The 16,025-nt window shown below is 38.8% G+C and overlaps 1 protein-coding gene across 3 annotated transcripts in view; it reads left to right on the top strand.

Annotated features, from left to right (window-relative positions):
- The window catches only part of LOC129276766 (E3 ubiquitin-protein ligase MIB2-like), a 42,652-nt gene extending 33,807 nt beyond the window's left edge, over positions 1-8,845 (top strand). For 2 of the 3 annotated variants that reach the window (XM_064109516.1, XM_054913171.2), the window contains exons 27-28: positions 2,476-2,589; positions 3,436-3,934. In XM_064109516.1, coding sequence (XP_063965586.1) covers positions 2,476-2,589; positions 3,436-3,840 — 519 coding nt within the window. In that variant the 3' untranslated portion in view covers positions 3,841-3,934. Of the gene's footprint in view, positions 1-2,475; positions 2,590-3,435; positions 3,935-8,731 lie in introns of those variants that run through there. The other variant, XM_064109517.1, reaches the window with a different exon arrangement.
- Positions 8,846-16,025: the final 7,180 nt, after the last annotated feature.

Below are 16,025 nucleotides of genomic sequence, written 5' to 3'. Positions count from 1 at the left end.
TCTTGTCGTAATCGGTTCACTTCACCTGTTATCCGTTGCCTCAGCTCCTGAATTGTGGCCGGTGGGGTTTGGAACACATTCCTTTAAGAGACCCCCAAAGAAAGAAATCGCATGGTGTCAGATCTGGTGAACGTGCAGGCCACTCAACTGGGAAATGAAGAGCAATGATGCGATTGCCAAAGAGTTCAGTCAAACGATTCCTCACAGCAATAAGTCTGTGGGCTGGGGCCCCATCCTGAGCCCACCAGGCCCTGCGGAATGCTCCACATTGTTGTCGGGGGGAGATCTGTTCCATCTCAGGCACAATAAAATTGTTCAGCATGTCAAGGTATGCCCTGCCATTGATGTTGCCTTAAAAAAAGTAAGATCCCACCAATGAACCATTGTCACAAAGACCAATCCAGACACTCACTTTCTCCCTGCTCATGTTCTTATTAAAAGCATATCCCGGTGGATGATGGAGTTCAGCATACTCGTGCTCATTGTGGGTGTTTACCATTCCATCCATGGAAAACGTTGCTTCATCCCCGATGGTAAAAAACTGGAGGAACTGTCGATCTCGGTTGCACCGGTTCACAAACCATTAAATTGAAGTCGTCTGGGAAAATCAGCTGGTAGAAGTTGGTGCTGAACATGAACATGATATGGATGGAGATGCAAATCCAGTCTTGCTATTCTGTTAAAAGTTGCGCGTGGTATTCCAGTATCATTTCTCCTGGTGCTTATGCGTGGGTTGGCTTGGATGGCCTCTCTTACCACTTGGATGTTTTCAGCAGACCTCCCAGTTCGTCTGTGGCCAGAGTGTCCTTTATTCCTGTTCAAACTGGTTCCGTGATCAGCATACTTTCTCACATTGTACCAGATGGCCCTTTTGTTGGAGGCTGCCTCTCGGGGAACTGCACCCGAAAAGCCTCTTGAACTTCCACGAAACTCCTTGTTTCCTGGTATCGAGTTACCAGGAATACTCTCTGCTCAATTGTCAACTGTACCATGTTTGGAAAGCATGTGAAGTGTGCCTGTTTCAGGAACAACCTTTGCTGAAATTGTTATGTAATCATAGGCCTAACATGTGACAAAAATTTAACTTCAAATAGGCCCTGAATGCATGACAATAGCAAGAAATAACTTGCCACAGTGATTATTTAATCATAGGCCTAACATGTTATAAACATTTAACTTCAAATAGGCCTTGAATGCATGACAATAACAATAAATTACTTGCCACATTGATGATTTGACACCAATTCACTAAGTTGAATTATGCTCAGTCATGCATGAGAGTTAGATAACCTAAGTGGTATAATGGGACAGAGGACTTATTGGACTATCTAACCATGCAAAAATAATGTGTAAATGTTTTTTAGTTTTCTGAAAATTTGCCGTTGAAGTTGGGTTTACTTTTTTAGAGACACGCTGTATATGTACAATGTTAAGGATGGTTTTACGCTAGAGATGCAGCAGGAAAGGAAAAGGCGTTTGAAAAGGTTGCGAGTTTCGATGGTGCTATACCTGTTAATAATGGCTGTTTTCATATGCATGTGACTTAGGCAAGAGCTTATCTATCTAACAGTCACGAATGCACATGGACCTGGCCACGGATGATTATCTATTGTTTCTGGGGTGCTGTGACAATTCTCAGCACCCCCAGTAACAGTAGAATAATCGTCCGTGGACAGGGCCTTGTCTGTAAAGGCATGATGATGAGGGGAAACTTGGGTTTTAATAGCTTTATATTGAGAATTCAAATAAGTCGGTAGCTAGGAATTGTCATGTTTGAAGTAATTTTCATATGTTTGTTTTGTAAAACTTTTAGTTTGATAATCGGAAGGTCATTCTTTTACACCTTATTAGAAGAGAATTTTCAAATGTAAGTTGCGGGAATGGTTTTAAAAATGTCAAATTTGTGGTGCCGGACAAAGTGTAATGCAACTGGTCGTAATGCGATTGACCGGAGTTTTTGTGTCCACAAAATCAACTCAAAGTTGCTTCCTAAATTCAAATGTCTTATTTGAGACTTTTTATTATGTAAGTAATGTTTTGCAGGTATTGAAATTGGTAATATTGTTTTGATTTGAAAAAAAATATTGAAAAGTAATCACTTTTTTCCATGTCCTTTTTGTGTAATGCGAATGGCCGATTTTGGGGACATGGCATCCACAAAATACAATTCGAATCAATACAATTCAATACATTCAATCTGTCTGTATGACTATTGTTTTAAAGCCTCGGATGTCAACTTGAAGATAAATTAGCAGTATAAACTTGACAGAAAGACTTGCCTTTGTAAAAGTGACAGCACCGAGTATTAGGAAAGACATTTAATAGTGTAATGCGACTGCCAGTGGAATCGCACATATAATCTAACACTACCTTTAGTCACGGTCGAATAAACACATCTATGTCATCAATTTTTGTTACAAAGTACTAGCAGTAGAATGTGGTCTTCAATTATATTCCCCTGTAACGTTCATACAGATTCATCTAGACTGGTCCACCAAGCTTGGGATATCCCGTGATGTTCTCCAGGCAGTCACCTTTATGCATGCCAGTAATATCTTACATCTTGATATCAAGCCGGCCAATATTCTGGTAATTAGTGAAATTTTGATAAGTGAAATAGGTGGTTTTCATAATGCAGTAGCAAGCGAGGGTACATATCTAGTTTATAAATTGATAATGTTGTGTTGGATAAAACAAAGACATTTACAGAGACTCCAGCGCCAAGCACCTTCTGATAGAGATTCTCCCAGCTGGATCCCCTAGCAAACTGGAGACTCCAACTCTTAATTCGTTCATAAGGCTGGCGCTCTACCATTGAGCCACTTAGCCTCTTGTCGAGGCCCTGGTGGCTGCTTCCCGAGCGAAGCGAGGGATTTCCTAATTCGCGAAGCGAATTAGGCCTGGCGTCGCTCTGCTTCGCTATATCCCTTGCTTCGCCATGTTCGCTCGGAAAGCAGCCGACAGGGCCTCGACAAGAGGCTATGAGCCACCGTACTCATGGTACCAGGTACCTATTTTTTTCCGTCGGTACTTGTGCATCCTCCGCGAGAGGTCAGTATAACCTCGCCGAAGCTTTTTCGTGAATAAGCGTAATGGAATGACAATATAGCAGAGTTTATTTAGGGCCTTTTCACACGTGAATCTTGAATCCTAATTGTAATGATGATCGCAGGCGTTCGTGATTCTAATCATCATCTAGTTTGGTTTCACATGTGCTAAAAATCGTCATTAGCCTTAATTTGCACTGCGAATCACCATTAAAATTACTTTTTTTTACCGTGTGAAAGGGCGGAAAGTCAGACTTCGCCTCATGAATATACATGGCCACAGGATAATCATTGGCCCGTTTCATAAAGAGTTTTACTTTTGTGTATAGCGCATTATTACCCGGTGCTGATCAAGATCTTGTTGCCCCCCCCCCCCCCCCCCATTCAGGTGGAGGCTACCACCAACCGTCCCTTCATCTGTGACATGGGTCTTGCCCACATCAAGAACCGGAACGACATGACTCAATCCACCATGCACATCAGGGGCACCCCTCAATTCATGCCACCGGAGGTAATTACTGCATTGCCTGGGTACAAACATTCTAGCAAACATGACATCTGGTCAGTTGCGGGAACACTAGTGGAGTTCTACTCCATGAAACGTCTTTGGGGAGTTTTGGCCCATCGCATGGCCCTGATAGCTCGCGCTGTCACTGGAAAAATGGGCACACCCGAGGCTCTGGAATTCGTGGATCCAAAAATCCAAGAGATTCTTGAACCCTGCTTCAATGAGAAACCTGAAGATAGACCATCGGCGGAAGAGCTACAAAATAAATTTAATGATCTCTCTTAAAAAGGAAATTATATTAACCTTATTTAAGAACAGCATATAGTAGCAATATTTGTATAGCAATTGTTTATCTAGTACTAGTCTTATTGTGATGACACCGACTACTGGTTTTCCCCCGATTGGTGCAAAGCTATCAGTGTAGCATAGTTCATCAGGTTTGTCAGTTTGTATTATATTATATATAACACTAGTATAACATTCGCTATTTGTGTTGTTCTGAAGTTAACGTTCTTGATCATTACGAATGTAAAATTTAATTTAGTCTCATATCAGTTCACTGCTGAAACAAACATCTGGGGTCATTTAACAGTAATGTAGGCCCTAAGTTTAAAAAGTCATGCTCAAATGCGAATGTGAACATTGTCGTCATCTGAGGAATCATCTAAGGCAGTGGCGGTTCTAGCTGTTAGTGGTTTGACCGTATCAGGACAACTACCCCCCGGACAATCACCCCTAGGACATTTTGGAGGTAATCATTAGATTGCTGTCATAGCTTTCAAAGTTTATAGATATAGAGGTAATCAAGTATCACTGACAAGTCTTAGATCGCATGATTAAGGTCAAATGTCATTTATTGTCAATGAACGTAGTATTGCATCATTTATTTATTTATTTATTTATTTATTTATTTTGTTTTATTTATTTTATACTGCAGGGTAGGCCTGTTCAGTTCTTAAAACTGCTTTACAAAGGCGCCCTGCAGTTTAAAATACATGTCAAGATAACTATGAACAACAACAACAAACAACATCAAAAATACAAAATACAAAATATCTAACATCAGAAACAATTAACACCAAAATATAGAGTGGGAAGTGACAATTTAAACATACATAGCATTGTAAATCAAGGGAATATCATTTCGCTCTTTATCAATTCGTATGAAAGGCTTTACATAATTTTTTTAAAACTAACAAGGAAGTACAAACTTGTAAATTTGAAGGAAGTGCATTAAATAATTTTGGTCCGACATATGCGAAAGATTTTCTTTTATGTTCAATTCTAGCTTTGGGAAGCTGAAGGGGGCATCGTAGAGAAAACCGTGTCCTGTATTTCACGGGCCGTTTACATACTAAAGGTTTTAAATAATTTGGAACTAAACCATTCATTATTTTATATACAAGAACACAATACTGATATTTTATACGCTGATCTACTGATTGCCACTTCAGTGACTGCAACAAAGAAATTTGTGATGTATTATAATATTTTTTTCAAAAGCATTCTGGCATATTTATTTTGAAGTTTTTGTATCTTATCTAAATGTATTTTTGCACTGCTTCCCCAATATGTAATACAGTAATCAATGTAAGGTAAAATCATAGAAAAGTACAGCTTCTTCATGATATCAAAGGACAGTAAGTGCTTAATCCGCCTTACACAACCTATTGCCCGATATATTTTACAAACGATATTAGTAATATGTTCGCACCAAGTCAAGCCCGGATCGAGCATGACACCTAAGTATTTAATCTTTTTTACATTTTCTAATTGTATGTTCCTGAATTTCACTGACAAATGAGCACCCCTCAACTTTTTATTTTGACCAAATACCATGGCTTTTGTTTTTTGCGGGTGTAAATGCATATTATATAAGGCTAGCCATTTACTTATTGAATCAAAATCATCTTGCAAATACTTTTGTACCTCCTTAATTGATTCACCGTGATTAAAAATGGCGGTATCATCAGCATAAAGAGACATTTTAGAATGTACATGCAATTTCAAATTACACATGTCATTAATAAAAATACAATATAGCAATGGACCCAGTATAGATCCTTGTGGGACACCTGATTTTATCTTTAAAAAATTCACTGCGACAACTGTTAATCATTACAAATTGCCTTCTGTCTGTTAAATACGATTCCATCCAGTTGTATTCATTGCCAGTAATACCATAGTACTTAAGTTTTGCAAGTATAAAATTGTGAGGAATAACAAAAGCTTTGCGTAAGTCCAAGAAAATACCACCAGTAACATGTTTTCGGTCCATTTTATCATACAAAAAATCTGTAATCTCAGTTAGACAAGTGGCAGTAGAATAAGACGGTCTGAAGCCAGACTGACAATTTGCAAGTAGATCATTTACATTTAAGTACTTATACAATTGACCATGTATTGCTCTCTCTAGTATTTTGGACAGGACTGGAAGCACAGAAATTGGTCTATAATTGTCAATATCAAATGATCCTCCCTTATGTACAGGAGTAATTCTTGCTGTTATGAAATCTTCTGAAATAACACTAGTTTGTAAAGTTGCATTAAATAAATGGGTTAAAGGGCCAGCTATACTCTCTGCTGCCAGCTTAAGAAACTTAGGGTGAATGCCATCTACTCCGACCGCTTTCGAACAATCAATATGTAATAGTTCTTTCAAAACATACTCCTTTTTTGATTGCATAAAATTTAAATTCACAATCTGGAATAAACAGAGTTTGTAAATTGTTTAATAAATCTTTCGAGAAATTACCCGAAGCGGCTTGCAACCTTGAGCCGACTTCATTAAAGGCTTTGTTTAGAACGTGAGCTATTTCATTGTTAGGTATTTGATCATTATTAATTGTTAATTTAACATCATGACTCGTGGTTTTATTTTTCTTAGGTATAAGCTTCGATAAAATGTTCCAGTTCTTTTTTATGTCATTTTCGCAGTCCTTAAATTTGTCCTGATAATACTTCTTTTTCAAATTTTTTATCAAGTTATTAGCTCTGTTACGGGAAAACTGAAATTTATTCCACCAAAAAATTAATCTTGTTTTTCTAAATTGCTTTCGATAATAATCCCTTTCGCGTGCTAACACCAAAAAATCATCATTTATCCAAGGTACCCCTTTTGTTTTTGCCGCACTGATATCACGGGGGCATGCCTGTCACAAATGTCCAGGAGCGTGTTTTTAAAGTAGTGCCACAATTTTTCAACGTCAGTCCCACAGGAATAATACTCATGCCAATCAACTTTCCTTACATCATCTTTAAATTTCTCACTGTCAAAGTACTTGAATGAACGACATTTAGTTATTTTCGGAGAAAGGGATTGATGTTTCCCTTTAATTGTAAAAATCACAGAGTGATCACTAAGTCCAGCTGACTGCACTCCTGACTTAATAATATTGTCAACAAGTGCATCAGAAATACATACCAAATAGATTACTGACTGGCTATGTGGTGAAATTCTAGTGGGTTCAGATATAACCTGTGTCATTTGCATTGTAGTAAGGAGACTGGAAACTTTTCCAGAAATATTATTTATGGTTTGCATATTACAGTTAAAATCACCAAGAAGGATGACGTTGTTTGTAACTGTATACAATTTCTCAAGATTACTTTCAAGACTGTAAAAAAATCTAAATGATTATCCGGTTTTCTATACAATATACCAATAAATAATGAGCTACTATTGCTAAGTTGCAACTCAAACCAAATTATTTCTAAGGCAACAGATTCAAGATCCAATCTCCTTATATACGATAAATTTTCTGATATGAAACATCCCACTCCACCTCCATGAGTACATCTATCCTTCCTCTCAAACTTATAACCTTTAACAGAAATCAAGCTATCAGAATGTTCTTTTGTTAACCATGTTTCTTACACTCCTAGTAGATCATAAGGGTTATTATTCAGCCAACATTGTAAATCAGCAACTTTATTAACAATGCTTCTGACATTAAGATGAGCTAATTTTATACCTTTAATATCTTTTAGAGCAAAATCATTAGTTTCGGTTGACCTATCATCATGTGCGTCGACAGAAATATTATTACAGTTATACACGACTTCAGTAGATAGATCAGGATCATTCCAAAAAGGTAATACACTTTGGAGAATACATTTCGGGCACTGCCAATTTTCAAACAGTTCATCTGAATCATAGGTCTCTCTTGAGACCCCGCCACAAACTATATGCACCCACTGTGAACATACAGTGCATAACAAAGCCTTTTGATTTATTTTAACAGATTTATTACAAATTGAACATGGGTATTTAATCATTCAATCTTATGTTGAAATTAGCTTGAGATTTTACTTCCTCCACTCTAAGCAATTTATATACATTAATCATTTTAATTATCAAATATATATACATGAAAGACCCGAATATGTGCAAAATAGCAACAGCAACAATAACAATAAAATGTAAATTGTCACACTTCAAAACAAGTGAAAAGTATTACGTGTAAGTAATGAATGTAATTTTATACAAATATTCAATAAAATAAGAACCAAGCTCTAGTGATTAACGTTATTAAAACAAATCGTATATTCATTATATGAATGGTGTTTCTTGTGAATAATAAATTTTAGCGGTGTTTAATCGCTCAAATGATTTACAGTCGCAATTTGCACATTTTGTCGGGCGGTAGTCGCACGGAGCGGCAGTTCTTATAGCGGCTGTGATAAGTACTTGCGGTCACGTAGATGAAACGAAACCGCTCACAAAGGTGCCGCGGGTAAGATTAGCGGCGCTCCGAATAAGCGGCCGCCTGTTTGTACTGCCGCAATGTTTACAAAATAGAATCCCTCGGGAAGTTACCGCGCATCAGAGGCGTGGGAAAGTAGCATTTACTTGCATTCAGCATGAGTTAGTGAGATAATATAATCATTTTGAGTTGTGGTTTTGTTGAGAACACTTGTCCTGTGTGAATCAACCAAATTTTAATTCGTCTGTTTCGCAGTAGGCCTAACAACTTCAACTTTTTAGAAGCGGAACTTCGCTTTTTGATCCAACTCTGTTTTGCGGTGCAAGAACTTCGGGACGGATTCGATAATTGTGCCAATCTTGGAAATTTAAGTGGTCTCATAACTTTAATTAGTCTGTTTCCCAGTAGGCCTAACAACTTTAAGTGGTCTCATAACTGTGTATCGTCTCCTTCCTTCGTCATGCCGAAAGCAAAGAAGAAGTCGGTGACTGCCCGGTCGGCGCCAGTGGAGAGGCCAGTAACAAGAGCTAGCAGTCAAGGAGAGAATCGGCAGGTAGAGGATGTGGCAGGTCCATCGAGTGGCGCATTAGGTGAGTCGATTAGCACGGCTCCTTGGCCTACTGTTGAGATTTGTGATGATGGTGGAGTTGACATATTGCAAAATGAAGGGCCAACCCCTTCGATGCTTGCAGTGCCAAGGGAGGCTCTAGGGTCCGCGATCCCTTTATCGGTGCGGGAAAAAATTTGGAAGTCTGAGTTTCTAGACCTAGGGCTTTTGTTGAAAAACGCCCCCACTCCGCAAATGGAGCAATCAATGATTTTCACAATTTCAGGTGGCAGTATGCAGCTGCAACCGCAGCGTAAAGTCCCACGTATCACGTCCATTGAACAGTGGACAAGTGCTTTTCTTGTTTTTGGGGCCGTTTACACGGAAAAGCATCAGTCGCGGGCTGGTGAAATGTTCAAGTACATGGACATAATCCGTACTGCTTCCCGTTTTGAGGGTTATGGCTGGCATACGTACGACATACAATTTCGTTTACGACAAGAAAGAGAACCAACAAGATCTTGGGCCCTAATTGATAGTGAGCTATGGCTCATAACAGCAGCTGCCCCCTACATAAACAAAGGTCCAGCGGGGGGTTATCGGGACAATTTTCCCTCTTACTTCCAATCCAGTGGAGGCGGCCAGTCTGCCAACACAAAGCAAGGAATGGACAGGGCATACAATAGGCAAAAAGGGCAAGGTGTCTGCTACGTGTTCAACCGCAAGGGTAAATGTTCCCGCCCATATTGCAAGTACACACATGAATGTACACAGTGTGGGCAGTCATCCCACGGGGCAGCCCAATGTTCAAAGGGAAAAATCGGAACTCCGAGCGCTAGCTCAAACTCCAATTAGGTTACAAGGAATGTTGCGATTTCTGCGCACATACAGTAATGGTGAGGATGGAGAGTATTTAGAGAACGGTTTTAGACAAGGCTTTTGGTTAGGGTATACGGGCAGAAGGGTAGTCCAGCGAATAGGGCATGGCGCATGCATGGGGAAGGCCGACATAAAATCGGCCTTCCGCCTGCTGCCTGTCCACCCGGATGATTTTTATGTTCTGCCCCGTTGGAGCTGGGCAGGGATTTATGTCTGTCAGGCCCCATTTCTCTTGCGCATTCTTTTGCCATTTTGACGGATCAAATGTGACCCGTCGGGAGTTTACAGCGGTTCTCCAGCAATGCCTGTCTTCATTGGAGATGCCAATATCTCGATTTTCATCCCACTCGTTTAGAATAGGTGCCGCCACTTCGGCGGCGATGGCAGGTTTTGCGTCTGAAGCAATCGAGATGATGGGTAGATGGTCTCCGGACACTCATAAGCGTTATATTCGCATCAATTTGGCGGGTATGCTATATATATTTCGGAAAGGGCCACTATCCGTTTACGTTGCTTGGTTTTGTTTGTTCTCATTACTTAATGTGTAGTTCCTTGTTAGGTGTTGTTGGAATGCGGTGTTTTTACAGTGATCTGTTCGATTTATGTATTTGATTTTTATTTATCTATTTTTTGTTTTATTTATTAGTATTTTCTTGTCCAGAGATTACTATATCCGAGATTTAGGGTTAGTGTAGTTTAAATTCATCTAAAATCATGCCATTTGTATACCGTACGTACACAAGAGTACAATCACTGATGTAGTAGTAATCACATATTCCACTTTCATTCTAAGTCCCCCACACCTACATCTCTATAAGGATATATGATGCATTGACAGTCGTAAACTAGGTGGGAATGAAATAAAGGTATCCGTATTATATTACCAATGGAATTGGTACATAATTACACTGTGAGACGCCAAGAGCTTTGCAGTTATCAAATTATAATTATACCAGTAGGGGAATACATATGAATATACTGTTTAAAACATACAAGTAGTTGAACTAGTTACTGCCGGAAGTTTTGTATGTGTTTTTCACTGGCAGGTCAACGTCGGAAACTCACATTGGTGATTCTCGGGGACTCCATCATTTACTGGTCTGCTGTCTATGCAACTCGCCATAATTATCAATCTTTGGGGCTAGACGCTGGCGTTGTGTGGCGTGGGATCCGAGGCCTCAAATTACATCAGGTAGAGCAACATATACGGGGGCCAGTTTTGATTCGGCGTCCCATGTTATCATCCATGTTGGCACGAATGACATTGGGGGCTTATGGAATAGGAAGCTTCAGGAGAAAATTGGTAAAGTGCTAAGGCGAGTGCAGTCCCTCCTACCTTCAGTTAACGTGGGGTGGTCATGTAACTTACCTCGGGCAACATAATTATGCTGACTTTTGCCCCGAGGACCAGCCCGCCATTGACAGGAATAGGAGGAGTGCGAACAGATGTGCCAGGTCCGTGTGCCGCCATTTGACGGGGTTTGTTCTGGAGCATGAAGGAATCAGATACGACGACCGCCAGCTGTTTCGCCCGGATGGAGTTCACCTATCGGAGGAGGGCATTTTGGTTTTCCTTGAAAGCCTACTTAATGGCCTTATGGACGTCATTTAGTCAGGGCATGGTTAATTGCTCTTAACACGTTTAGGTGTTCTTAATATTTAGGTTTAGCTTATTCAGGTTTACCTCATTTTCTTACTGCTACATGAGTCGATGTTTGTTAATGATTATTATTTTTATTATTTAATCATCATTATATATGGATATATATGCATACATAAATATTTTTTTATGTTTCTTTCTCTCGATGCTAGTGTGGTAAACCATGAGTAGTTCTTTCCATTTTCATCATGACATTTTGTTTGATTTGATTTATTCAGTTGTTAGAATTTTCTCTCGCACAATTACAACCATAGATAATGTTGTTTTTCTGTATAGCTAAGACGTTAGATGTTGGTACATCCTTAAGCTTGTATTACTTAGACTCAACCATGTATTCCTCTTCAATACACGAATACACAAAATGTCCCCCTTTCCTCTTTTCCTTCTGTTATATATATCGTAGTAACATGCTCAAGCCCATTTCATCTGCCATAACGCGCTTCACGGGATTCTCACAATAATATTTCATTGACGAAGCGATATGCACAGTGGCGGCGGGCATTGCCCGTGTGGCGGAAAATTGTACAATTTTTGAGCCCCTGTGCCTATCTTACGTAACTTTGGCCGGCTTCACCATGTAAAGCTCAGCAGGAAGGTGTATTGTTTTCAATTATTTGAGATTGGATGTATTGGCCATTGCGTCTTAATTATGCCCCATTTATTTCATGTTGTGCCCTTGATTGTTTCCTCGTCTATATAGGTTCAACCCTATCATGTGGAGAGGAATTTTGTTCGGGCAGTGTTTATTAATGTTGTGCCCTTTGAATGTTTCCTCGTCTGTAGAGGTGGGCACCCTATGCAGAGAGGAATTGGTGGCGTCATTATGCACCCCGGGTAGGGATGTGCGGACGCGTGGGGGCGGACGCTTTAGTAAATTGTGATTGAATTATCGGATAAAATATACCCGGGTCCTTCCAAGTAGTTATGCTGAAGCCGTCCTCTTTAATTAAGTGGTATACCCATTTTATGAAGTTATAACATTGAACTTATGATGGTGATTTACAGATTTAAGAATCGTACTAATATGTATTCAAATTATATTAGTATAAAATCATCTCGCAACCAAGTTATTCATGTTGTAATCGTCAAGATTATTAAGCCTATTTACATAATGTATTATGTATTATGCATGAGATTAAAAACCACAACCAATGGCACATCTTAGTTTCTTGTGATTGTGTGAAGTGTGAGTGTAATAAATTTTAGCGGTGTTTAATCGCTCAAATGATTTACAGTCGCAATTTGCACATTTTGTCGGGCGGTAGTCGCACGGAGCGGCAGTTCTTATAGCGGCTGTGATAAGTACTTGCGGTCACGTAGATGAAACGAAACCGCTCACAAAGGTGCCGCGGGTAAGATTAGCGGCGCTCCGAATAAGCGGCCGCCTGTTTGTACTGCCGCAATGTTTACAAAATAGAATCCCTCGGGAAGTTACCGCGCATCAGAGGCGTGGGAAAGTAGCATTTACTTGCATTCAGCATGAGTTAGTGAGATAATATAATCATTTTGAGTTGTGGTTTTGTTGAGAACACTTGTCCTGTGTGAATCAACCAAATTTTAATTCCCTCCTCCTCCCCTGCTAGACCACCTGTAATACGTACGTTACCATAATTAAATGTCATAATCAGGGGTCCAGTAATGAATCGGCGGGAAAATTGAAATTGTCTGTAGTTTTATAGTCTTAAGGGCGCTACGCCTTCAAATTGAGTACCCATGGAAAACATTCAAATAAGCTATTATCATGCATGTGCATTTGCTGGTGCCTCAGACTGTAATTAGTATTGTTTAGTTGTCGAAGCTTTGCTTGGCAGTAAGGGGCTTTTCTCCTCCTTTGACCATGGAGGTTTTCACCCTTACCTGAGGTTCGTAGCACTTTGCACTCGAGCAGGGGGTGCATTTATATTACCCCTGCCCGGTTATTTAGGGTACGTGTTCAAGTTCAGGGGGCTCTCGATCCCACTAATATAGTTGTATATATTAATTGCTAGAATGCTTTCAGCAGTTGGTTTAAGAGTTGGGATGTTGATATAGCTGTTCTATCCGAACATACATTGCACATCATTTGTTTGATAAATTGTACAATTTTTGAGCCCCTGTGCCTATCTTACGTAACTTTGGCCGGCTTCACCATGTAAAGCTCAGCAGGAAGGTGTATTGTTTTCAATTATTTGAGATTGGATGTATTGGCCATTGCGTCTTAATTATGCCCCATTTATTTCATGTTGTGCCCTTGATTGTTTCCTCGTCCATATAGGTTCAACCCTATCATGTGGAGAGGAATTTTGTTCGGGCAGTGTTTATTAATGTTGTGCCCTTTGAATGTTTCCTCGTCTGTAGAGGTGGGCACCCTATGCAGAGAGGAATTGGTGGCGTCATTATGCACCCCGGGTAGGGATGTGCGGACGCGTGGGGGCGGACGCTTTAGTAAATTGTGATTGAATTATCGGATAAAATATACCCGGGTCCTTCCAAGTAGTTATGCTGAAGCCGTCCTCTTTAATTAAGTGGTATACCCATTTTATGAAGTTATAACATTGAACTTATGATGGTGATTTACAGATTTAAGAATCGTACTAATATGTATTCAAATTATATTAGTATAAAATCATCTCGCAACCAAGTTATTCATGTTGTAATCGTCAAGATTATTAAGCCTATTTACATAATGTATTATGTATTATGCATGAGATTAAAAACCACAACCAATGGCACATCTTAGTTTCTTGTGATTGTGTGAAGTGTGAGTGTAATTATTTTGTATTCAAAGTCAGCACTGCTGCTATATAGAATCGCGTGATGAAGATGAGACTGCCAGAGGCGCTCCATAATTCACAATCAATGCCAGAAACTCGTTTATGAGGCTGCCATCAATTATTTCAAGTTTAACCATCCTCGATGGTGGTCTACTGCGTTCATTGATAACAAATGTATACTACGTGCCGTTGATGAATCGCATAATGTGAACTCATAAATTTAATGAAAGAAAATAGGGGGGTTTTTGTTGTTGTTTGTCATGTTACCCCTTTATTTTTAACTGTTTTAGCTTCATGCAGAATGATTTTGTTAAACTGCAGACCACCATTGTCATGTTTGTGAAGCAGTTTAAAAGAAAGTAAACAAAATTAAGATATAAATATTATCCGTTCATACCATGCAAGATAATAAAAATAGATCTTTATCTTTGTGTTGTAACTTATACATGTACTTAACTTATTTTATTCAAGTATAGGGTTTTTATTATGACATCTTATTAAAAAGATCCCATCCAAGTACATCCTCTTTTCAACATTAACATGACTACAACCTTGCAGCGATACAAAGAAAATATATCATTTAAGGTTATGTACATAGGCCTAACTATTGACTCTTGTGATGTCCATTCAAAAAGCTGTTTGTATTCTCGGCATAAATGCGGATTTTATATCCCTGATTGACAATCGCGATCCCGTAAACTTGTTACGGATAGCCCAAAATATCATGAGTACGGACAGTGGCGTAATGAACAAACAAAAATGAGGGGGCCAACATTTATAAAAGTTTGCGAGCGAGCAAAAATATCAACATGTTTATTACAATAATCGTTTTTTTTTTTTTTTTGTATATTTCTTTTTAGATTTTTACATAATATTCAGAAAATAATATCATAGGGCAAATAGTAGGCATAGGGCCTATACATTTTAATGAATCCAAGAAGTCATGTATATTATTTACATTCTAGTCGAAATATAGAATTGTAATTTTAATGCTTCAATTTTATATTTCCTGATTGACTCCCTCATGCAATGTATTGTTCAAATGTGTGGTCGTATAGATAAACGTGCAGCATACATCGTAAGAGGTAATACATGGCAAACCCCATCATAGCGTGTTTTTAAAATCCTTTCCTGGTCTTCTTTAAAAGAATTGTACTTGAAATCGACATTATGTATGGTATACAAGTGTGTAAATGGATTAGCTCCACATTTGTTAAGTACGAATTTTATTTTTAATGATGATGTATCAGTGCGTATAAAACGAAGAACTAATAGATTAATGCTACGACTCCGGAAATTCAAAACGCAGTATTACAAAAACACATTTATACCGGTAGGTATAAGTGAATGGAACTGTTTATCTTAAGACACTTGATCTGCTCAATCATTGGTACTATTCAAACGACTTCTGAAATCCTAATAATATTCGCACATTTTAATTGTATAGTTTGTTTTCGCTCATGTCAATATGTAATCATAATGTTAAATTAATTATTGTAATTTGTATGTATTTTAATTAACAGGGCCCAATAGCAAACCAGCTTTTTATCTTTGTTAATGTTTTTATCATGTATAGCTGAATTGGTTACCCTGCATAAAGATGTGAAATAAATAAATAGATAAATAAAATAAATATTTAATAAGTCAAATTTAGCCTACGTTTGCCTTCATTGTAAATAGTCTTATTGTTTTCCCAGCGGGAAAATTATCTTCAGGAGCTGTCATTTCCATAAGTTTTACCTCCCAAGTGTTGGTCTTGGTGCAATTATCTTCCACACCCACACACCCCCAAGTGCGGCGCACACACACCACCACCGCAACGACAATACAGGTCCTATCATTAAAGGTCAAGTCCATCCAAGAAAAAGGTTGATTTGAATAAATAGAGAAAAATCAAACATGAATAACGCTGTAAACTTCATCAA

Source organism: Lytechinus pictus, chromosome 14, assembly GCF_037042905.1.
Source record: "Lytechinus pictus isolate F3 Inbred chromosome 14, Lp3.0, whole genome shotgun sequence".
NCBI classification, from domain to species: domain Eukaryota; kingdom Metazoa; phylum Echinodermata; class Echinoidea; order Temnopleuroida; family Toxopneustidae; genus Lytechinus; species Lytechinus pictus.
Note: the sequence above shows the minus strand (reverse complement) of the source record. Positions and strands in the feature narration are given on the sequence as shown.